The following is a 23,771-nucleotide window of genomic DNA, read 5'->3' as shown; positions in this document are numbered from 1 at the left end:
TGTGAGCTGCGTCTGCAACCAAGAGATATTTCTGCCCAGCACAGTGCTGACATATATCTCAGAGGAAGATCTGTTAGTGGGCATGCTCTGAAGTTAATGACCCTTTACTTGACTAAGGTGAGTGGTAGGAGTCAGGTCACCTGGATAATATCTTGTTTAATGTAATGGGGGCTCCAACACAGAACTGCAGAGAAAGCATTAGATCACAGACAGTGTTCTCTTTCACATCAGCTGGATCAATGTAGTGAAATACTGCTTGACTTCTGGCAAAACCAAATACCACACCTGTGTCACCAGCCTTCTAAAGTAATCTATCATTATACAGAGCTATGACACACACCCGAATGCTGTATTGTTGAACACCTGTACTGGGGTGTACCAGAAGAACAACATAAATCATCCCAGCATTTCAAAGGGGAATGGAAAAATAAAAACAAACACAATAACCTGACAATAAAACTATAGAAAGTTAAATATTCCATATGATGCAGCCAAGAAATATGATGCCCCATCAGTTCCTGGCAATTGTACTATGGGACAGAAGGTTAAACTCAGTCTAAGAAGGATTCTTGGACAGACAAGAGAGGAATACAGCCTCATGTAAGTATCATCAAGTCCTTTTGTGATTCACAAATAAACAATTCCCTTAGGTTCAACTGCTTGAAGAGCCAACTACCTTCAGAAAATACATTTCAAGATAGCAGTACATCTGAAATATATTTTATTACTTCCATTGTGGGTGCCATGGTTTTAGGTGTATACACATGTACCTATCACAATTAAGGATTCTGAACATTTAACTATGCTATTTATGTATTTTACAACGTGGACTTCTTCCATAAATCTTGGGCTAACGTCAAATTTCTTTACTTTCCTCAAATTAGAATAAATACAAATATATCTGTTTCATACATTATTTAGGCACAGGAAATGAGCAAGTCTGTGAATAAGGCCAACCAACATCAATAAGCCAGTTTTTGCACTTATAAGATCATGGGGAACACAGGCCAACATCCATCTTTTTAACTAAAGTCTCTGCAGTTTTGTCTGATCTTTTTGAAGGACTTGGGAAGGAATGGAAAGCTTATCATACGCGAGTAGACTGAATGGCCATAATCTGAACTTAAATTCAATTCAGTTTCCCAGTTTTTACATAGAACAAAAAACTACTTTCTGCTCAAAACATGTCATGAATTTCCTCTTGAGGTTACACACCTTCAGAAAGAGAGCATTAGCTGCTCTGTCACCTTGGGCGTTATTTGGTACCAAAACTGAAAGGGAAAATCACAATCCAATAAATGATTAAAGCCAACAACTGGCGCTTAAATCGGAAATCCTATCTATTGAAGTGAAGTATATCTGAGCAATGCAGCAATTTCTATCTACAAATATGTTTTTTTCTTGCAAAACCACTTGACACCCACATAACGTAGTGGATCCTGGACCAAACAATGAATTTCATTCTACCAACAGGTTAACAAAGCCAGAAACACCTGATCAACACTCAAACTGACTCTTACATACTGTAAGAGTAAGAAACAGCAAACGAAACCAGGACTGAGAAAGAACAGATCAAAGATAAGGAATCTCTTTTTTATTCAAGTGAAGAAATTAGGCTTTCAGCGTGTGATAAGATTCTCTAAGTTTTCTAATCCTGTGTCCGATTGAGATACAAAAAAAATCACCAAAATATCTCTTTTCAAATTCCAACTATATCACCTTTTACTGCAAGAGGCTCAAAGACCTACTGTTAGCATTACTAAGAATTATTATTAATGCACAATTTAAAAACCCGTATAAAGGGAAACGAAGACAGTTTTGTGGATTTGGAGTTTTGTAATGTCACAAGTTACAGAAGTGCTGCCAGAAAGCAGCGTGGGAGTGAAGTCCTGCTGTCTGGGGCTCAGGAGGGCTCCTCATCCTGTTTGGCCCAGGTGACCTATTAAAGTGAGCTTTATGTCTGGCCCGGGGCAGAGAGAGGTGGAGAGGAGGAAGTGGCATCATTTTCCCCATTGTGTTTCAGACCTTTCCAATTACCATGGGGGTAACATCTGGCTCACTGCTTGGCGTCACATACAAAGAGGGGAGTTTGAAAGAAATGAATGACAGCTGTCAATCCTAGCTCTGGGGAATAATGCCACCACATATTAAGTGATATATCCCTGGGAAAGCATGGGACCAAACTGAAACAGAGGTCTTATGTCTTGTTGATTAGAATTAACATTGTTTGAACTTATGGAAGAGCCTTCAAACACAGTGGAAAAAGAGGTTACATTAAGGGCTATTCTACAATAAACATTAGGAATAAATTTAATTTTCATACCTGAATCTGGCTCACTGCAGTCCTGTATTGGACTAAATGGTTATCGAAAAAGGAGGGTGTTAATTAAACCATATTTAAAAAAGGAGAAATGAAAATTGAATTAACTAATACAAACCTGTACATTAGGTTGATTTGACAAATGAAATTCAGATGTCTTACTCATAGGCGTCACTTACATGACGTTCTTTTTACACATGATGTTGTGTAGTTAAGAATATATACACTGTATATATTACAATATTCCTTGTAAAAAGAAGAACCTGTGGCAACTTCTGTTTCCAAAAAAACAGTGTAGTGTATCTCCATGAGGAAATCCAGAGGGAAAATTATCTCCAATTCTAATTCAACTTGACAAACCACATACTGGCCATATCAGATCAGGACTGGTCTTGCTGTGGAGCCCAGCGAGAGTAGCGGAAGCACGATGTATACGAGAGGAGGTGAGCAAGCTGTTCTCCTGCACATTTTAGCTACATGCCAGAAGAAAACAGACTGTGATTCATCTTTCCTCATTATTCCCTGCTTTGTCTTCTGTCAGGCTGCAGCAAGCCCACTGCGTTTGAAGATACACGTGTTTGTGGAACAGACTTTGACCTACAGTACAGAGCAAGAGATCAGTTGGAACGGTACTCTTACGCTCGATCATACTCTCAAAGGGAGGATATCGGCATATCACAAGGGTATATCTATGTGATGAGCTCAACAGACCTCAGAACCGTTGGTCTGAATCTGCACTGTGATCTCAAGCACAGCTGTTTTCTCACTTAGAGGGGGGAAAAAAACTCACTACACATTTGGCAAAAGACAGTTATTCTTTTCTGAAACCACATCACTGTGATCCTATTTTCTAGAAGGCAAAAGCAATAAAGAAGTCCAATGATCACAGATGTATACATCTTTTACTCAGCATTTCATGGAGCCCACACTTGTCTGAGACATATTTCTACCAATTCCAATTGTTTGTTTTGTCACCGGCACTAAAGATTTTATACAGGACTCACTGGTTTGTTCATAGTTTATTTGCTCCAGTTCTCCTGGCAATGAAAAAGATTATATTGCTGTGCACTGCCAAGAACAGTAGTGACAATGGGATGTAGACGTGAAGGGTGTTTTGAATTAAATCTGCAGCTTATTGACAACTTCCTGACCGAGACTGAACACTTCAGAAGGAGGACAGGACTCCTGTAGAGAAGCTCTCCGATTGGCTGTATCCAAATATATTAACCCCCCTTTTCTTTCTCCAGCACAGCGAAGTGTGGCTGACCCACTTACTGCAGCTCGCTGAAGGGATAGAAACTTCAGCAATGCCTTGGAGAGACCCTAACACACACACCATACACCTACAGTACCTACGCAAACCCCTTCCAGGTAGAAATGTTGCGCACACACTGAGAATTCCTCCTGGAGCACATGCACATATCACACTCCACTAACAACAGCGCAATCACTCTCTCAGTTAAAGTATGTTCTTTGGTTTAGCAGCAGACCCAGTCTCAAATCTGTTATTTTAACATATTTATGGTTTTATGACCTCTTCTTGTCATTTTATTATGGGGGTTTTCAAAAGACACTGCAATATCAGTGGGCAACGTCTAGTGTTCTTACTGTTAATCACTCTATAAAAAATTAAAAGCTTCCAGTACATATTTAAGAGGAGAATCTCTTGGAGAAGAGAATGTAAATGCTGACACAGCACAGAAAATGTTGATATGAAAAATTTGAGTATTCTATCGCTGACTGTGACCAGAGCTGACAAAATGGTCTATAATTTTAATTTGGAAGCAGAAAGGTTTACTGCTGATGCTGAAGCCTGCCTTACAACATTTTTAGTGGAGTTTTACTTCTTAATAATATATTCAGTCTATATTTGGCTACAGTTTACTGCGCATGCAGAGATTCGGTTAACTGCTTTACAATCCAGGATTTAGAATTCTATATTTGTACTTATTCTGTGGGTGCTTTGATGAATGAATGTTGACCTGACAGGATCCTGAACAAGATGCTGGATGTTCGTACTTTCCACCATTATGTTATGGTTTAAGTAGGTTTTCTTCTGCAGTCAAGACCTACACTTTACTTGGTTCCCGTGTATTACTCTGAGCATTGTACATAAAACAAATACATCCACAAATTCCTGGACTTCAAGCATTTTATCAAAATAAACAGGATGAGCAAAACCTCCTGACTCCTCAAACTTGATTTTCCAGTTTGTACAGGACCCAAAAATGGAATTGCAAAATAGGCATGACATTTTAACAGCAAACAACCTGCCCTGGACACAGTCACTGTCACCACAGCGACGGCGACTGCGCCTGTAAAAGATATAACCACCGTGTGAAAAGCAGGCAACTGTACATCCAAAATAAGCCCTGCACTATTATTAAAGTGTCTGCAAAAAAAGGCATGTTCTGGGATTTGTGGTTGGAAAGTGTTTTTTTCAGTTTTGAATCTCAAATGATTTCCATTAAACCTCTCCCCCTCCGTCAGGAAGTGTTGACTGATAATCAGTTTGGCTTTTACGATGTACATTTTTCAGGGTCGTTCGCCATTTTCCTCACTGCTGATTTCCGTGCTCTAACAGTACTGGAAGCTCACACACACTCAACTGAATGGCAGGGGTGGCTGCCACATGGCACACTGAACATACCCTGGCTAAAACACCCTTCTCCAGAAGCACAGTTTGGAGAAGCTACTGGATATCTTTAGTTTGAAATGAAACAGCACCTACTGTGCTTAGCAAATGAACAAGCATCCACTGCACAATTCTTTTTAATCTGGCTCATCATTTTGCCCTCAAAACTAACAAAACAATACTCACATAAGAACCTGAGTTTTTATTCACATTATGAATTTGTAATCCTTGTCAAATTTCTATTTTGAGTGATCTTTGTGGTTTTATCTTTCCCTTTGCTACATTAGTGGCAATACTGTTGCCATCAGCAACATCAGCTTCAGCAATAATGTTCCCTTTCCACTCAGTTAATATTACTAAAATAGCTCAGCTCACAGCTGCACACAAACACGCACATGTGCTGCCCAGCTGGATTCATCTTCAGTCTACAGCAGAAGTACTGTAAAGTTGGTCTTCAGTCCCCTGGTGCCTAGCTGGCTATCCCAGCAATGCTGCCACGTGATGCCAATCCAGCCAATAACAAAGAACACCATGGTCTTAATCTCCTTTTTCCTTGCATGAAGTACAATAGTCTTGGTGAACACATTTTTACTCATTTTAATATTTCAAAACATGAACCAAATCCAGAACACTTTTCAGTTTCAGCACCCAAAATCCTGCCCCACTCCTATCAGTGGTGTTTCCCCCCTAAACTTCACAACAAAGGACCAAAAAGTAAAATCCTACAAAAGCAGAAGAACTATAATGCAACACAAAATGTGAATTCCTCTGCACACCATGAATCCAGGCAGTTTCTTGTAAATAACATGCAAAGAAAGATCCAGGATCCAGTGACGGCAATGGGAATGAGGTTCCCAGTGAAGTACCAACATCTTTTTAACCACTGTGAAGACCGAGACTGGAGTCATCCTTTATCAAGAGCAGCGGATGCAAAGAAGGAATATTCCTGCTGTCAACACTGGAACTAAAAAAACGAAACCTGCCTCTAAAACCTGGGCACATCCAGACACTACTAATTTGAATGAAAGCCGCGAGAGTCCCATGGCAAAGACAATATTCAGATGAGGCCTTGTGCAAAGAGCCATGTGCACTCAATGAAGCAAGAGAAATTAATCAATGATTAGGATGTCTGGAAGCTGAATTTATGTTGCACAAGACATCGTACCATGGTATTTCCTCATCTATACAATTCCCTACCATCTGCAGTTCAGTAATATAAAAGTGAAATAAAATCACACTGTCACTGTTCCACCTTATTCTGTTCTACTGTCCACTGTTCCAAGCCCTCTGCAGCATATGGATTTTACACTATGCCCTTACCCTGATCCCACTGTACACTAGACATAACCCAGGGGAATCTTTCACATTTTATAAATATGCACTGAACCAAATGAAATTAGCCTGTGTTTTAGAGCAAGGATAATATCTTGCTCTCTGCCACTGATTAAACTCGCAGCGAAGCATCTACACCCCTAGGGAACCCTCACTTAATTCAATTGATATATATGCACCGCTTAAGTAGATAACATTGCTCTTTGTACATGCTTCAAACTCCCCACTCAGTCAAACGCCAGAGTGTTTAACATGCTGGAAAGAGTGATTGATGGTATACTCACACTGTCTCTCTAATTGACAGGGAGCCAGTGATCATACCGTTAAGTGAGAAAGACACAATGTGCACCCCTTACTGAAGGACAGGGACTCACTGGTGTCCATCTCAGACACAGATCATGCAGCCAGCGATTGAAGGCTTCCGATGCAGTGTTAGGATAGAGGAATAGCTGGCAGGTAGGATCTTGGAATGTTTCAGCCATTGAGGCAATTCAGACCTGGACTCTTCAAGCACACGGACACTCACAGTGCAAGATACAGAGCACAGAGAGCACACAGCCCATTACCATGCACATTGTGGTCAATCGAGGAGCTGAGAGGAAGATAAGAGAGAAGAGCAGTCTCTCCTTCTGCTTGCCAAAAACATAACATTCGACAACAGGCTAGGCACAATCTTTTATTTAAGATATTACAGATGAAGCATTCAGCAAAGCAGAGGAATGAGCCAGACATGTTCCAGATTACAGCCTCCTGCAGCTACACTGCAAATGCACTGAATCACTACAGTCAGTTTCCTGCACTGTAGCCAAAACCCAGTCACACTCAATAAATGCATGTCTTCTGAAATAAAAAGGTGAGGACTCGGCACCTGTTCACAGCTAAACATGAGCTGTTGACTGCATACAATTACAGCAGCAGAGTGGAGTAGTGGCTAGAGTTCCTGACTTCAAACATGAAGGTTGTAGGTTCAAATCCCATGTGGGGTTCCTGTGGAGTACCCTTCACTTAGGCATCTCTCATAAAATACCCTGCTGAAACCTAAATGAAGAGAAATCGCATAATTCCAGCATTTTGCGAAACTCAAAGGTACACTAAGCTGGAAAAGATCTCTGTTCACTGGGATCTTTATCAGAGCACCGTGTTCCTGCTCTGCAGAGGCAGCAATCTACTCTGACAAAGACTGACTTGGTTAAAGTGCTTCTCCACTCTCCCTCCCTCCCCCAGCTGCCCTTACCCTCCCCGTGAACCCACAAACACCTATATAAATTAAACAGCAACTGCAGCTCGTGTCCAGCCTCTCCAGCATGTGGAGTAGTTGACACTCAGTTGTCCCTGTTAGAACTGTCACTTCTTACCACTGCCTCCGTCTATCTGCAGAGGGCTGGAGCAAATTTGCTAATAAGCGTGATCTTGCTGCCTCCCCTTCAGAATGACCCACCCCCTCCGCGCACACTCCCTGGCCATTAATCAGCTCAGCTCCTGAGGCAACATGTGTGAACATCACATTCTGTGTCTGGCTGCCTCACTGGCAGTTCTCCTATTCCAAAGTTTTAATATAAACACAAAGCATAATGGCTAAGAGGGCTGGAAGCTGTACACAGTGCAGCTGACAGAATGGAAACTCCATGGATATAACGGTTTAAAACACAACAAGCAAAATTCATTGTTTTTTTTTACTTTGTTCCGTGAAAGAAGTGGCAGAAACCCCATTATGTGTCCCCGTCAGATACAAGGCAGACTAATTCATCTGCCAGTTAAGAATGAGGTGGTAAGAGCTGTCAGTCAAGGTCACACTCGCAGTGTCAGTACTGTATATTTCCCCACTGTGTGGTGATGAGCTGCTACACAGGGAGCCGAGCCTGTCTCCATTCATTGCCTTGCAAGCCTCAACAATGTCACAAGACTGACAATACGTTTACCTCTTCAGATCTGGGAGATCAATGTGTTTTTGGGGGGCAGGAGTATTTTATAGAAGGGTAGCACACCCAAGATGTAATTTTCATTAGAGAAGACTGAACAACTTAAGAGGGTCTGCCTTTTCAGTACAATTTAATTACTAGTTTGCTTTCAGAACGAGTCAGTTCTGCAGTAGGTGTAGTCGCGCCTGGCATCATTTCTTGCCTTCCCTTCAATTAGTGCGTTTCTCTATTTAAAAAAAAACAGGAAATGATAGAGCTCATTCCCTTCCCTATATATATATAGAACTTTCAAGAATGGAAGACAAAGTGTTTCAGTTATTAAGAAAACAGTGTCAAATCTTGTGCTTGTGAATTCAATTTTATAAAACTTTATTATTTACTGTTATTGTCAATATTCAATATTCCTATTATTATAGCTTAAAGCTTTAAAAAGCTTCATTTTCAATAAACAGTACATGGGTCAAACTCCCAAGTGAATTGCAGTTTGTGCAGTCATCTGCAGTTTCTCACTAATTTAATTATTAGTACAAAATTATCATTTGAAAAAGACTGAGTGTTGTAATTAACCTTCAAAGCTAAACCCCTTTCAAATTCACGTACTTATGAACTTTTTTTTAAGCATACCGAGACTAAGAAGAATTACAAAACACTTCAAACCAGCTCAAAATAGGATTAGAAGTCCTAGTGATTTTAAAGGAGATTTGAATTCTGCCTCATTTGAGCAGACAGCACTTGCTTTTCATGCTCTGAAACCCCTCATTGCAGCAAAGCCTTTGCGAAATGTTGTTCAGTTCTTGGTGGAAAAACAAAGTACTGCATTGTCTAAACAGCTTACATTTGGTAACACACCAACACCGGTTTATATTTATGGAAAAACATTCCAATACATCCCCAGCAATCCCAAGCCACCTGAAATGCCAGCTGCGCACTGAAAGGACGAAATGTAATCCGGAAATCAAAACATTCTGACACCAGTGTGAATATGCTCTGTGTCAGCATTGTTCAGAAAAAGATGTGACAGATCATGCTGGCTACATTCACGTTTACACTGTAGTGTAAATCACGAGAGCAGTGGGATAGCACATTCCTAATTAAGAGAATTCTTTATTGCCATGGGAAGCTATATGCTGCAGTATGATACCTTGGTGAATGTGTAATGACAGTACTTTGTAATCAACATTTTGGTGGTGTTGATTTAGCCCATTACAGAACTGCAGATCATCTCTGGCTTCCATCTAATAATAATTATAATTTCTTTCACAAAGTATCCCACAGCACATTGCATGTAGGAGGGGTCCCACTTGATCGATCACTGATGTGCAGCTCCACCTGGGTGACACATGGCAGCCGTTATGAACCAGCAGCCCCACTCCCACAGCTGATCAGGGGAGAAGTGAGGAACTGCTCCAACAGATGAATTAATTAATTCATTTTGGTGGTGTTGATTTAGCCCATTACAGAACTGTATAATTAAGGGAGAACTTTGGGAACCCAGATTATACAAACCCAGTATGGAATTTAACCAAGACATCAGCCTTAACACCAAACTGTTTTGAAAGGTTCCATGGGAACTCCAATGACCCAGCAATCAGGACAGCAGTTCCTACAGCACAATGTCTGCAGTCCAGAGGGGAACAAGTTCAGAGACTACAAGTCAATGAGAAGAGTGTCAACTTCGAATCCATCAACACCACTTGTAGCAGCAACCTGGATTGCTCTGGATGTCTCTCATCCTAGAACTAACCAGACCCAGCTTTTCTGAACTCCGAGATCAGGCTACAAGATAAGATGCTGCCATCTATCGTGATTTTTCTGGACAAATTCAGCCTTCTAGGGAAATAAGTATATATTTATTTCAAGCAGGTGAAAATGCAACAATGCTCAAATATTCTGTTCATTATTGATACAATGATATAAATGTCTTTCTGCAATTCATGAAGACATTTGCAGTTACCCACAGATATCACATTTTTATTGCGACACCAGAGGGCTGTGAACTGCACCGTCTTGTCTTTTTAGCCAGCTGTTTGAGCAATTAAGGGAATTGGTAAAAGCACTGAATATGTATCATTGCACAGGACAGTCATTTTGCTGTCAGTGACACTGCTGACATTTTATCCTACTGATGATTTTAAGCTTAATTGATGTTATTGCATATATGTTACTTTTTTCTGAGAGAAACACTGTGCAAAACAAAGCTTTAGTGTATTAACGTCCATAAACCCAGTTCCTACAGAGAGATGAAAAAGTGACTGACAGCAGTTAACTACAAGACAGCAGTTCAAAGCTGTCTCGAAGCTGATATGCTATACCATAGCCCTTAGGAAATACATGAACTACTTTTCACTGACTTGTTGACAGAAGACTATTCACAACCATACGATTTCTCTGTCCAATCCTCACTCTCTATCCTTTTTCCATTTCTGTTTGATTCTCAGTCTATCAACACATTTTAATTCAATTTAGTTCAGCTCAGTGATGCTACAGATCAATCAAGGTCTTACAAAATATCTACAAATTGCATTGAAACTGTATAGACATATCTTTATATACAGACCAAGATCTGAGAACAAAAAAATATGCTTTGGAAAAAAATGTTAACATAAATACTACAAACATCTTAAAATGTTACTCATTTCTACCTCAACCCCAGGGTAAACCTGTGGCTTACAGTACATGCATACAAGTTTATATGCTGTCATAAACCTTTTTGTGAACATTTTTATATTATTTTTCTGTTTGTAAAACTGAACAAAGTAAGAAAACAGTAAAACTCAACAACATTCCCCTCCTACCACATCAGTAGAACTCCTTTCAAACGTTTTGCACCAAAGCACAGCCAGTTTAGACATAGACAGCTGCAATATAAACACTGTGCAATAAGGATCTGAACTTAATAGGGACAGGTTGATCAGGATTGGAGTGAAGGAATGAAAAAACTAACCCAAAGTAAAGAATATTATAAACGTCCAATAGCCCCTTCAAACTCCTTGCTACTGGGGGGTGCTAGACTTTGGTCTTGGCATCAGGAGCTGTACTATTCTCCAACTCCCCTGTTGTACTGGACTATTATAAACCTGAATCAGCTTCCAGTAGAGTCTGGAACCTCTCATCAGCTTGGTCACACCTACATACTGGAGCTACTAGCCCACAGTCCTTGGGAGGTGCACCACATAATGAGTTAATGTATATAAATGTTATAATAAATGGTTTCTTACAATTTCTAGAACAGAAAACTACAAGTCATTAATATACATTATGGTTGCAAAATGTACCAGAGCATTCTAAATCTGGAAAAGGATAACGTTATAACACAACTAAATATTAATGCCAACGCTCCACAGACTCAAACCAGTGCTCCCTAATCCCAGTTCGGGAGGGCAGGTGCATCTTCAGTCAAACTGAGCTCTTAAAGCCTAAACCAGCTCATTATGGACTTAATTGGACCAACTTAACTTCTTCCAGTCCGGATTTAAAGAGAAATCCCACCAACACAACATCCTTCAAGACCAGAACTGAGGACCTCCCATAAAGAAATATTACCATAATATTCAGTATAGACACTCTACAATCAACTAGCAGGTTTCTAGTGAATTTACAACCTGGGATTCCAACTATATCTAACTAATGTAAGAATAAATCAAACTAATGTTAGCAGTCGCCTGGAAAGAACCACACATTCAGTACCAAAACAAAATGACAATGAAAATGGTATATGGTTAAAAAGTGAGCATTGTGGAGCTTCATGTAGCACTGTTTTTCCAACACAAATCAACCCACACTCTTGCTCAAGGACAGTGTACAGTACCCCACATGCTAAACAAATGGTTTCATAAAAAAATACCAAATGTCAGCCAGGAAACGTGCTGTAAACCACAATGCTACCTCTGCTCCGCTCTCAGCATATTTATCTGCCACTACAAACTCTTCACTTTCATGACCAGACATGGGCTGCCAAACCACACACAGCAAAGCAGTAAGAAACACCCCTGAAAATTACTGACAACAGATGGGCTCACAGGAATGTGTTACTAAGGAACCAGTTTCCACATTTTTTTGGCAGTGCATTATCTTCTTATGTCTCCCTTCTGCTCACAGTATCTGCCTTTCCCTATTGACCCTTTCTACGTCTCTTGTACCATTCCGGAATTTTCTATCCTGACAAGCACAACCCCTTCAGGCTGTGTGGAGTCGGCTTACTCACCCAGCAGGATAGGCCATCAAGCCTGAGCGAGGGTCACAGGCCAAGCCGCTGTTCCCCGAGGTTGTGATCCCCAGCACTTTCTCAAGAGTCACCTGTTGGTACAGACGGAGAGGAATCATGAAACACCCAGGTTTTCACCAGGGGCTGGCACTGTTACGAGAGAGAGCGGACATTTTGAAAACAACAACACTACGGCTGTGGACAGAAACAAGTCAAAACTGTACAGTCTGATAGGAAACTTGGACACAAAGAAAACCTAATGCTATTCGGAATTCATTTCATAATACCCGTAATTAATATATATTAGCTGATTGGGGATTTAGCAGATGTGTACCCGAATATCAAGTTGTCTTAACTTGCTGTACTTAGCAACAACTACTTAGACATCAAAAACATGGGAAATGGGGTAGGGAATGGTTATGATCTTGGCTCAGATGACTTACCAATATAAATCACACAAATATTTGCAATTTCCAATTAATTGAATTGTTCACACTTTCTATAATCTAAAACTATTTTCAGTCCTGTTAGCCTAGCTTGAGTACATAAGAAAATATTACATCTTTCTAACTTTAAAGAACTGATATATTTTTTAAATGAAACATTGGGGATAAAGCTGAAGGTATAACAGAGTCTCATCTAAGCCGGTATTTCTCGAAGATGGCAAGTCTCAATGTGCTCTGCAAGGCCTTGTCTAGTCCTGTATTAAACCAAAAAAAGATAAGAGAAGCCAACACTTCCTGTAGTTCTGGAATGGGGAAATACAAAGCCAGCAAACACAACATGCAGAGCATCTGTGGGAAACTCCTATTGTAGTTTCATAAGAGAGCAACAGAAACTTCCCAAAAGATGAAGAAAGGTGCAGAAAACAAAGGGGGCGCTTTGAAGCGATATTCCCTTTGTTGTCTGATTCTCACTGATGGAGACTACCCAGACTACCAGGGCTGAGACACCAGACTTCCTCCTCATATACCAACAAAGACCACAGACTACACCAGAGGAAATTGCTAGCTTTCTTTGCATCACGTGAGAGACTGGAAGCATATTGAAGCAGAAATATTGCCAGTTACAGTTTTTACTCCGTGTATGTGGGGTTAATCACCATTTTATCATAATTACACACAAAAAACCCAGGTATAACAAATACTCAGAATGTCAGGAACACCGATTTTAGGAATACAAAAGTATTAACTGAAACAGCCACTCAACAAACATATGTGCCTAACATATGCAATAATGGAAGCACATTTAAAACTGAGAATGCAGAGGGGTTGAAGGGGAGTGGAATAACCTACCCAATCACGTTGTTGAAACCTAAACCCTGCTTTCTTTCCCAAAACAGATAGCCGAGGTCCCAGGATCAATTGTCTAGGAACTAGCAAATGGATCAGACGGGCCAAATGGGCTCTTCTCATTTGTAATATTCTCAAATGAGAAAAGAGATATTTGGTAAGTGCACAGGCAGCAAGGCCATAGGGAGAATGTAAGTGCAAATGAACTGCGATAAGTGAGAACTCCTATGCAAAATAAAAAATAAAGAGCGTGGCATAGTCAGATTACTGTATACTTACAGTTTAATTCACCTTCAAAACCCCCATGGGTGTAAAGTGGTTTTAAAGTAAAGGGTGGTCCTCCTAGGATATTGTAGCATAGACCAATAATAGATAGCTTGTACTGTAAGTGCAAAGCAATTGAGTGACTGACAGTTCTGCTGTCCTGCCTCTTGCACTGGATAGAAAATATGGCTTTCTTTGGAGAGATGAGCACTGGTATACGGCAGAGCCCAATCTTAACGTATCAGGCAAATGTTGTTCATGGGATGGAAACATCTGTAACATCCCACACCATAACAGAATGAGTCATGGCATTACAGTATGTCAATATGGACATCGCGATCTGCTGTAGCCAGCAGACAATTATCTCAATAAGAATGTGCAGTGCAGCCCAGCAACTCAGAATTAGCCTAACCACCTTGGCATTTTTCCTGTACAACCTATAGTTTAAAAATAAAGTGGTTGTTTTTTTTCCCCAAAGTCCAGTAACTAGTTATACCAGCCCTAATGAACAATAACAGTTACAAATAGACAATAAGTGTGGAGGTAACAAATGCTACATTACAGAAATGCTGCAAATACTCTAATGCATATAAAATTAAACTGTAGTATTAGTTTACAATTTGTATAATCTTTGCAAGCATTTTAAAAATAAAACAATCAACAATAATATTTACCTAATGATAGCACAATAATTATAGCTGTGGTTTACACAGAAAGACAACTTGCTGCCTGCAGCAAATACGCCTACAGTTAAGACTGCTGTTTCAGCTTTGGCCTTATTCTGTTTGTGCTACATGATCCAGTACGGTACAGTCAAAACCAGTGTCTTAATGAAATCTCCTGACAGCTTCAACGCTTTAAATTCCTGGACCTCAGCCAGTCCTGGTCCTCTTTTTCAGGGTTTTTACTGTGAAAGCAGTTCTCTACGCAGAGCAGATGAAAGGCTATTCTGTGATGGTCCTACAGAGAACCACCCAGTATAGTGCTAATGTAGAGACACAAAACCTTATAACTGCTTATAGACTCAACGGCAGATCTGTTTTGGAATGGCATCTACTCCCAAAAAGGGAAACTTTCTTTTATGTAAATGTTATTGATGGATATGACAAAGACTGCCCTCTTGTATCATAAGTAATTGCCCTCAAAGCTATGCCTCTCCACCAAAACTGTTATCTCCAGCTCCTCTCTGTAAATTAAACTCAGTAGGAGGCCTGATTTACATGATGGAGTGATGGAGTTACAGTGCTCCAGCTGTCATATTAATAATTGCTTACACTTATATAGCGCTTTTCTGGACACTCCACTCAAAGCACTTTACAGGTAATGGGGACTCCCCTCCACCACCACCAATGTGCAGCCCCACCTGGATGAGTGCGCCAGAACGCTCACCACACATCAGCAATCAGTGGGGAGGAGAGCAGAGTAATGAAGCCAATTCATAGAGGGGGATTATTAGGAGGCCATGATTGGTAAGGGCCAATGGGAAACGCCCTGGGATTTTTAATGACCACAGAGAGTCAGGACCTCGGTTTTACGTCTCATCTGAAGGACGGCGCCTGTTTACAGTATAGTGTCCCCGTCACTATACTGGGGCATTAGGACCCACATGAGCACATGCGGTCCACATTAGGACCGCAGGGTGAGCGCCCCCTGCTGGCCTCACTAACACCTCTTCCAGCAGCAACCTTAGTTTTTCCCAGGAGGTCTCCCATCCAGGTACTGACCAGGCTCAAACCTGCTTAGCTTCAGTGGGTTGCCAGTTGTGAGTTGCAGGGTGATATAGCTGCTGGCATTATTCCTAGAAACAGCAGTAACATGGTACATATGTATTGATAAGGACCAAGTGACAGTGACATATAATGAAAGAAGAAATTAACTATACCTCACTTTACCAATCAGCCTTTAATTACTACCAATTAATAATACCTCCTGCAACACCAAACTGTTTAGAGAAACCCACAGGATAATCATGTGTCTTTTGAAGTATGAGATGCTTTTCTGGTCAACTCCTGATCTCAACTGGATATTACAAAGCTTATGTGCTAGCTGGTTAGTCCTCTGGAGACAGGGGTGACTGTGGCACAGCAAATATCTTCCAGCTGTGATCCGAGTGACCCTTTAGGTTGTAAACCTCATTCGGCATTAAATAGGTTTTCTTAGGATAGCATCATATTTAAAGAAATACCTGGTGGCATTTTCAAGACCACCTAGATTCTATTGAGGGAAGGTATTGATCCCAAGCACCAAAATAACCCTGCTTAATTTTGAAAGGAAGACATGGCTGGTGAAAATTTATGGATGATTAGTGCTTGTGCTCAGAGGGACCATTTCTACCCAGCCGTAAAAAGTAAAGAAAAAATTTGCAACACTGCTTCAATACTAGAATATACTTCAAAATGTGAAACCGGTCAAGTGCTTGCAATTTGAAATAAAACTTCAGTAGCTGACTCAAAGACATTTAAGTGCTACACCAAGCAGTGTTCATCTCAATGGTTCACTGAATCAAAAATTGCCTTCACGAGACTGTAGGTTGTTTTACTGCACAGTGGGAAACACTTCGCATGAAGAACAGGCCTAAGGTTAAAGAGCAAGAGTCCCATTATTGATGCTGTGCTTTGAAACTGATTGAAGTGCTAGGTTTTTCTCAGAACATTACCAGGAACTAAAAGGTTGCTGTTAAATCTCATCATGTCTAAGCTTGTTTACTATGGTGATTAATCGGCAGGTAATGAAAAGGCAAGTACAGATGCCAGGTAACCCCCTAATAATAACACTCACAGCACAACTAGGGCAGAGAGTTTTGAAGGTCCAATGTAAAGCACCTTCAATAAACATGTGAACCAGATCCAGACAGGTGCTATTTCTGGTACCTTAATAGGGAAAGTGACAAATTCAATATCTATTTCTTTAGTGTTCTTATACTAGATTTACAGCTCCATAAACTTCTGTCATATCCCTTAGGCACTCATTAATGTGCATCCAGTGAGCTTTGGTACATGTACTGTAGAACATCTGTAAGTGATGTTTAGGTAATATAAGTACATAAGAAAGGCTACAATAGAGAGGTGTCCATCCAGCTCATTCGGTTGTACCTAAATGTACCTAGATGGTTCCGAGCAAGCTGTTGAAAGAAGTCTTCTTCAAAAACATGACAGAGTAGCTTGTTCCAGACTCCTTTGTGTAAAGAAAGGTCTCAAATTCTCAGTTTTGAATACCCTTCTATTTGTTCTCATGTAGTTTCTATTTGTTTCCTCTGGCTCATGCTTCACTATTGATTCTGAAGAAGTCTGCTGGGATGAATTTATCAACACCTAAACCCTATGTTGTCTTCTCTGTTCCAGACTAAAAAGATTTACTTGTTTTAGTCTGTCAGAGGAGTTCATTCTTTTGAGCCCCAGAATGTGTCTTTGCACCTTTCAAAGAACTGATTTCAGAGTAGTAATATCTTTTTTTTTTATATGATGACCATAATTTGTACAATATATTCTCAATAAGGTCTTTATACTAGTGAACTGAACAATCTTAAGATATCCCTTGGTGGTTAATTAGACATGTTTACTAGTTAGATATAAAAATATTGTTTTTTATGACTGAATTGAAGAGTCTGTATTTGTTTTTATATTTTGCTGAATATCAATTTGAAAAACAGCATTTTAGTACACTAGCAGGAATCCTTCTTCCACCCCCTTGTGAAGAGAATTGTTGTGATAATTACCTTCCTACTGCCAGGAGGCACAATAACTCAGCAGCAGACAGGTGGTATGAGCAAGCAGGTAACCAGAGCCACAGGCAATGGCGATCCAGGGAAGAGTTAATACCTCTCTCACGCAGGACAGAAGCAAACTCTGATCTCTACATGAGCCCAGGAGAGAAAAATGTGAACCTGGAGTATTAAAGATGTTTGGACACACTCTTTTGTCTTTTTTATTGCTGCAGGGAGAGCCTTGAACTTCTTGGTTTCATCATTAGTGCTGTCTGTAGGGGAGCTGCTTCTTCCCCATGATAAAGAAAGCTACCCCCCTTCTGATGTACTGTGTTCTGAAGAGCAAAGATGGATTTAAATTAGAACAGCACGCTTTTCCACACCATTGATTTCAAGGTGTGGATTTCCAAAACAACATTTTAAGCTGAAAGAAATACAAGAAATTCAAATTTACTCTATTAATTAGATAGCAGGTGTTGTACTTGTTAATAACAATGAACTGTTTTACCTAGTTTAAGTTTTATTTCTTTTGGCAACACCAAAAAAATTGGGCTTAGTTACGTTGTCATTGTAAATACAGAAATTGTTCTTAATTTCCCAGTAGGTTAAATAAATGATTAAACCAAAAATTAAGCTGTATTACCACAAGGTTTTACATTACAACAATGACCCTGTAGCTCATAATAAAAAATACAGATGAAAAATCACAATAAAGAAATGCTATACGTGGACTTTTACGTCCATCTTAAATATTGAAAAGGAATATCGAGTTTCATTCTCAGACTCAGTCTCGGCTTCAAAGTGTTACACAACACTCGTTCAACGTTTACACCAACTGCACTTTTAGCTTTGCACTGAAGATTTAAAGAACTGCCTTTCTTGCCTTATTTTAACAATTCAAAACTAATTACTCCCAGTCAGAGGAATAACAAAACAAGAGGATAGATCTATCTTGTCCTCAGATGAAAATCAACCAGGAAGATGTCAAGTTTCAGCACGTGAAATGTGGTTCAGTGAAGACGAGGATGTGATGATGAATGAGCATAGACAGCACTAGGTTTTACATCCTTACTTGAAAGTAAAACCAATCCCTTGTGCTGACAGCTTATTCATCATTAGTCCTCCAAGCACATCTTGAACAGTTTTGTGAATAAAAAAAAACTATTTCACTTTTTCTCTGGACTAGTGATAAGGATTGCACGATATCCCTTCGAAACAAACAACCTCATGTTTTCAATCCCTGGCCAGTTTTCCCCATAACAGAACAGAGTGAAGCTGGGGGAAAGGCCTTATGCCTCTTCAACCAGCCTGTACTGTAGCTTACAAAGAACAAGCCAGGATATCAGAAAGTAATGTCTCACTAAGCACCTCTGAAGCACAGTAGGGCTGCTACCTTACGCATGTTGGCACAATCCCCACAGAAGTGATTTTTCCTCACCCTTCAGAAGAAAAGACAAAGACCAGCTCTCACGGGATCCATACCTCTCTCATCACTGTGACCTAATCCCAAAAACTATGCAAATGAATTCAACACTGTGATTATCATTTAAAATAGCTCACTGTCATCTTTCCTCATTAAAGATATCTGTAAATGCTGTTCGGAAGAATAAATTATTGGTTGGGAGACAAGACTCATATTCTCAGCTCCATTGTGCTGAACCAAGACAATAGAGGTCTGAAAAATACAACACTGTTGTCCACATCTAGGCTAAAGCTCTATACCAGAGGATCATTTTTACATGTTTAAATGTCTTCAACACTGGGAAAAGCCTACTTAAAAATAACACAGAATTGATCTGTTTTAAACTTTTGAAACATGGATTCATACAGTGTATAGGCTAATAAGTGACAATTGGAATTTACATTAGTTTGTTACCCATTATTGAATTCACGGACAGGACCTGCTGTTTGTTCCTTCATGACTGTGATAAAACACTGCAAAACAATCTTCCACGCGATAAAACAACTGGGGCTCTACTGGTACAAGAACTCTGACAATTGGATAGCTAAAGAAAACACATGTCAAAAGCAAGCTCTTTATACCCTTTTCAGCAAGAAATTCAATTTCCTTCACTTCTCAGAGAATGCTTATTTTGAGAACCTGAAATATTTCCTGCTCTACGTGATCAGTATTTTCTATCACGGGTTAAGATACACACAACTTAAGAATGTTAATAAATTCACTATTAATCTATCTGAAGTAGACATTACGGGTTTTTACTTTGGTTTTTAAAAAAATCAACGTAAGCAAATGTTGCGAGGAAGAGTGAAACAAAAAAATAGTGCAACATTCAGTCAATCCTCACATCTGCAACAGCATTCAGTGGCTAGAATTCCATATCTGAGTGTTCCCTGAGGTAGACATTTAAATACATTCCAAACAAAGAAACACATTGTACTGTTTGTGGGTACAATATCTGAGACACTGGAGGTTGAAGTAAGCACAAAGCTCCTCGTACTCTTGGGACAGCTCGCGAGTGACGTTGAAAAGAGGGATAAAGCAGAGATTAACCATTTAATGAAGGGAAAAAGAGCCTTTATATGCACCCCAGTACTTCAAACATTTACCTGTGTTTGTGGGCCTTTCTAAAGAAATGCCTATCTTTTTAGACCAGAGGAAGGAAAAAAGAATACATAAACACACACCCATCTATTCAAACACACACCTGTTACAACATACATTCAAAGATAGCCACCACTAAAAAACATCAAAGTCAGGCTGTGGTCTCTAGCTTAGGGGATCTCAAAGAGTTCCTGCAAGGTCTTCAGGTTTCTGTTCCATCCTCAATAGTTCAAACAATTAACCTAATTATTGTCTTTTTTACATGTTTAGGATTAAGGTCATTTACAATTGATAACTCAAAATATATAATGATAAAGTGCACTTACCTATAAGACACCTTAGTGTCTACTTAGAAATATTTGAATTATGGAGTCAAATAAATTATTAGACCAACAATGTAACCAAAAGCTCAAGCGGAACAAAGATACTAGGCACTCCAGGTACTCTCCGAGTTTGAGACCTCTGCTCTGCTGTACTAGAAAAATGTGACTGCGCACAGTTGCTTAGTATTCCTGAGGTTGGTTCTCAATCTGATTTTCCTTTCAGCTCCTATTTTCTTACATTTTCCTAAGTAAAGGGAATCTGACAGGCCAAGTAATTCCCAATTACTCCCAATTACTAATGATATAAACTAAGAAAGACAAGAACTGGGTCACTGGATGAATCCAGGTGCTAAGAATTCACACAACTGGGGTTGCCATAGCTACAGTAGGAGTGATGGCCATAGAAAGACTTGGTCACACACCCTGGACTAACAACATACACTAAGAGGCTTTTACTACACACAGCCTGCAGTGAAACAGGACCTGCTGTAGTAATTCCACAGCCAAACATAACAGGTAGGTCATAATTGCTGCCATTACAATGAGAGGATCTATCCTATTCATATTTCAAAAAATACTTCAGTGGACTGTAACCCCAAATAGTGGGTAACATATAGACACCTTCAGGAATCAGCTGGAAAACTTGTCACATCCAAGCTGGCTTGCACCCTTTTATATATGCATATATCAGACAGGGTGATGGCAAGTTTCCATGGTTATAAATGCATTAAAATCAAGTTATAAAATTCCAAAATACTGCCACTTGACAGCTTTAGGTCTCCATTTATTAATAAACAATTATCTGATTATTTCTTCACTTTAGTGAAAAAAGCTAATACTCCAGTTGGCTGTTAAATCCAAATTGGTTTCTAGATATTTATTATCAATGTCAGTTTTTTAGCAATGACCTTAATTCCAATTCTTGAAAGACTGAATATACTTTCAGCTTTAGATGTATATAAACGTTTTAGAATAATTCTTTGCATATTGTGCAGACTGAGAAAATATGTTTGCAATGTCTCACATACCCGACACGTATCAGATAGGCTTACTTAGCTAAGGCTAATTTAAAAAGCAGGGCTGAATTTGTTCTCAAATGACTTATCTGGTTACATAATGCATTAAAAGAGAGAAAGTTCACAGACAGGTAAACATAAGAGCACAGCAGAAAACAGGGGCTTTAGCTTACCCAAGTGTACTGAGTATACAGATACAATTTCTATAATCTCTCGACCTCTACCCAAAACTACAAAATACGAACATACAGCAAAAGACCTGTACTCTCTTTGGAGAAGCTCGGTGTAGTTTACTTAATGAGGCGGCATCACTAAAGCTAATCTTCTACAAGACAAACTCGACAAAGCAACAATAACTGCAAATTGGGGATACATTTTCCAAGGCAGATTAATAAGAAACGAATTTAACTAATCTTGCTGTTCATCCATTATTATAAGGAAACACGAATATTCATTATCAGTGCAAACGCAGACTAAGTCTGCAAAGACCCCTCAGGACTACTGACTCGCAGGTATAAAGGTACACAGAGAATAAAATAAAAAATCAATGAAAATATATCAGTCAGCTAATGACGAATGTATTTGCCTGTTGCAGACTGACAACTGAAGAGAAAATAAAGGTGCATTAATAAACTTAAAAGGTCCCCTCAATTGAAACGTATAGCTCTATGCCACAGCAGTGTTTCATTGCTCAGGTGTTGCAGTTTTGCCCGGATGTTATGCAACAAACCATAACACACCGTTTCAATAAAACATAAAAAGTAATTAGAAGTGACAATTACCTTATTCCCGAGAATTTCCTTATTGTTCCCCGTTTTATTCCTCCGCAGCTTGATGGACGGAGACCGCAGCAGATTTTTAATCCGACTCTTAATTGTAGAGCCTTCCACCGTCATCTTGAGATGTATTTTGGATTTCAGAACCAAAACGTTTGAGAATAAAAGACTAATAATCCACTGCACCGGGTGTTTTCGTCGTCCTGGTTACCAGCTGTCAAGATCTGGGGTTTATCTGACATTAAAAAATATATAAAAAATTAATGGAGCGTTAAAACATTGAACCCCATGATAACATTGATTCGATGTTACCTTCTTCTAAGATCTCGAACCAACAAAATTGCACAGTTCAGTCATGAATCTTAGTCAATACCATGTGGAGGAATTCAAGCGCATAAAGACTGGCTCTTGCTTAAAGGTAATGGTAAGAGATAAAGAATAGAACATCCTTCTACCGAAAGCCTATACTGTACATCACAATGAAAAAGGGAAAACTGTGAGCGTTCAATACTTACACGGCAATGTAGATATTGAATTTTGTACAAGAAATGTTATTCTTCCCGTGCATTTCTGCGAGACGCAGACAGCTCCATGGAAGCCAAAATGTTGCCATGGGATCTATTTTTGTAAAATTGTGCATGTTGCATTTCCATCGCAGTCAGCACTTCTGCAATGGTCTAGTCACACACAGCCTGTATGCTGTACCGCTTCTTCTGTAGTCGTTGCCTCTCGATTTGATCAATGGCAAAAGCGAGGTGGAAACACACTTGACTAACATCAGCAGAGAGCCTCCAACAAACACACACAGCTGTCGATCTGTCACACTATCCCGGTGACCATAAGCGTGGCACGCCTGCAGTGGCCAATGATCTTGCTTTCTCAGAAACCCCAGAGAATCAAATTTGTTAAATACAGTCGCCCATTGTTATAGTATATCGATATAATTAAAAACGCATTTGACTACAAAATGCGTGGGAATAGAATATATTTTTTTAATATTAAAATTTAAATTATGGTAAATGTCTTAATACATTGGCTTCTAAAGTGCCTCTTAGGAAAAATAAATACTGCACTGTATTCAAATCTGACCGCAAAATGTCACTAAAATATCCTGTTTGCGAAAACGAACGTGCAGTGTTTGGTTCAGAGTGCAATAACGTTAATGAATTTAATTAGCCTCGGGAATGAAACGCCTTCAATCCCGTAGCCCATTTAAAAAATAATAACAATAAAAGTAATTAACATACGAATCTTTCAAAACTTCTTGCTGTTCCAATTTAAAAAAATATCTAAAATTAATTTCATTTTTAAAAGTGACTATGATTTAGTTTATCAAGGGTTAATTACCAGATGCCGAAGTTAAACATTAATTGGAGCATTATCCTAGTTTACGCATTTAAAAGTCAAAATACTCCCGTCTCGCC

General features: G+C 39.5%; 1 protein-coding gene across 2 annotated transcripts in view; it reads right to left on the bottom strand.

Annotated features, from left to right (window-relative positions):
• mapkbp1 (mitogen-activated protein kinase binding protein 1) overlaps positions 1–23,405 on the bottom strand; it is a 61,618-nt gene extending 38,213 nt beyond the window's left edge. For both annotated transcript variants that reach the window (XM_088925705.1, XM_088925706.1), the window contains exons 1-3: positions 22,863–23,405; positions 22,354–22,582; positions 12,411–12,502 (exon numbers count right to left, since the gene is read on the bottom strand). In XM_088925705.1, coding sequence (XP_088781831.1) covers positions 12,411–12,502; positions 22,354–22,467 — 206 coding nt within the window. In that variant the 5' untranslated portion in view covers positions 22,468–22,582; positions 22,863–23,405. The remainder of the gene's footprint in view (positions 1–12,410; positions 12,503–22,353; positions 22,583–22,862) is intronic.
• Positions 23,406–23,771: the final 366 nt, after the last annotated feature.

Source organism: Atractosteus spatula, chromosome 9 (genome assembly GCF_055471065.1).
Source record: "Atractosteus spatula isolate fAtrSpa1 chromosome 9, fAtrSpa1.hap1, whole genome shotgun sequence".
In the NCBI taxonomy this organism is placed as follows: Eukaryota; Metazoa; Chordata; class Actinopteri; order Semionotiformes; family Lepisosteidae; genus Atractosteus; species Atractosteus spatula.
Note: the sequence above shows the minus strand (reverse complement) of the source record. Positions and strands in the feature narration are given on the sequence as shown.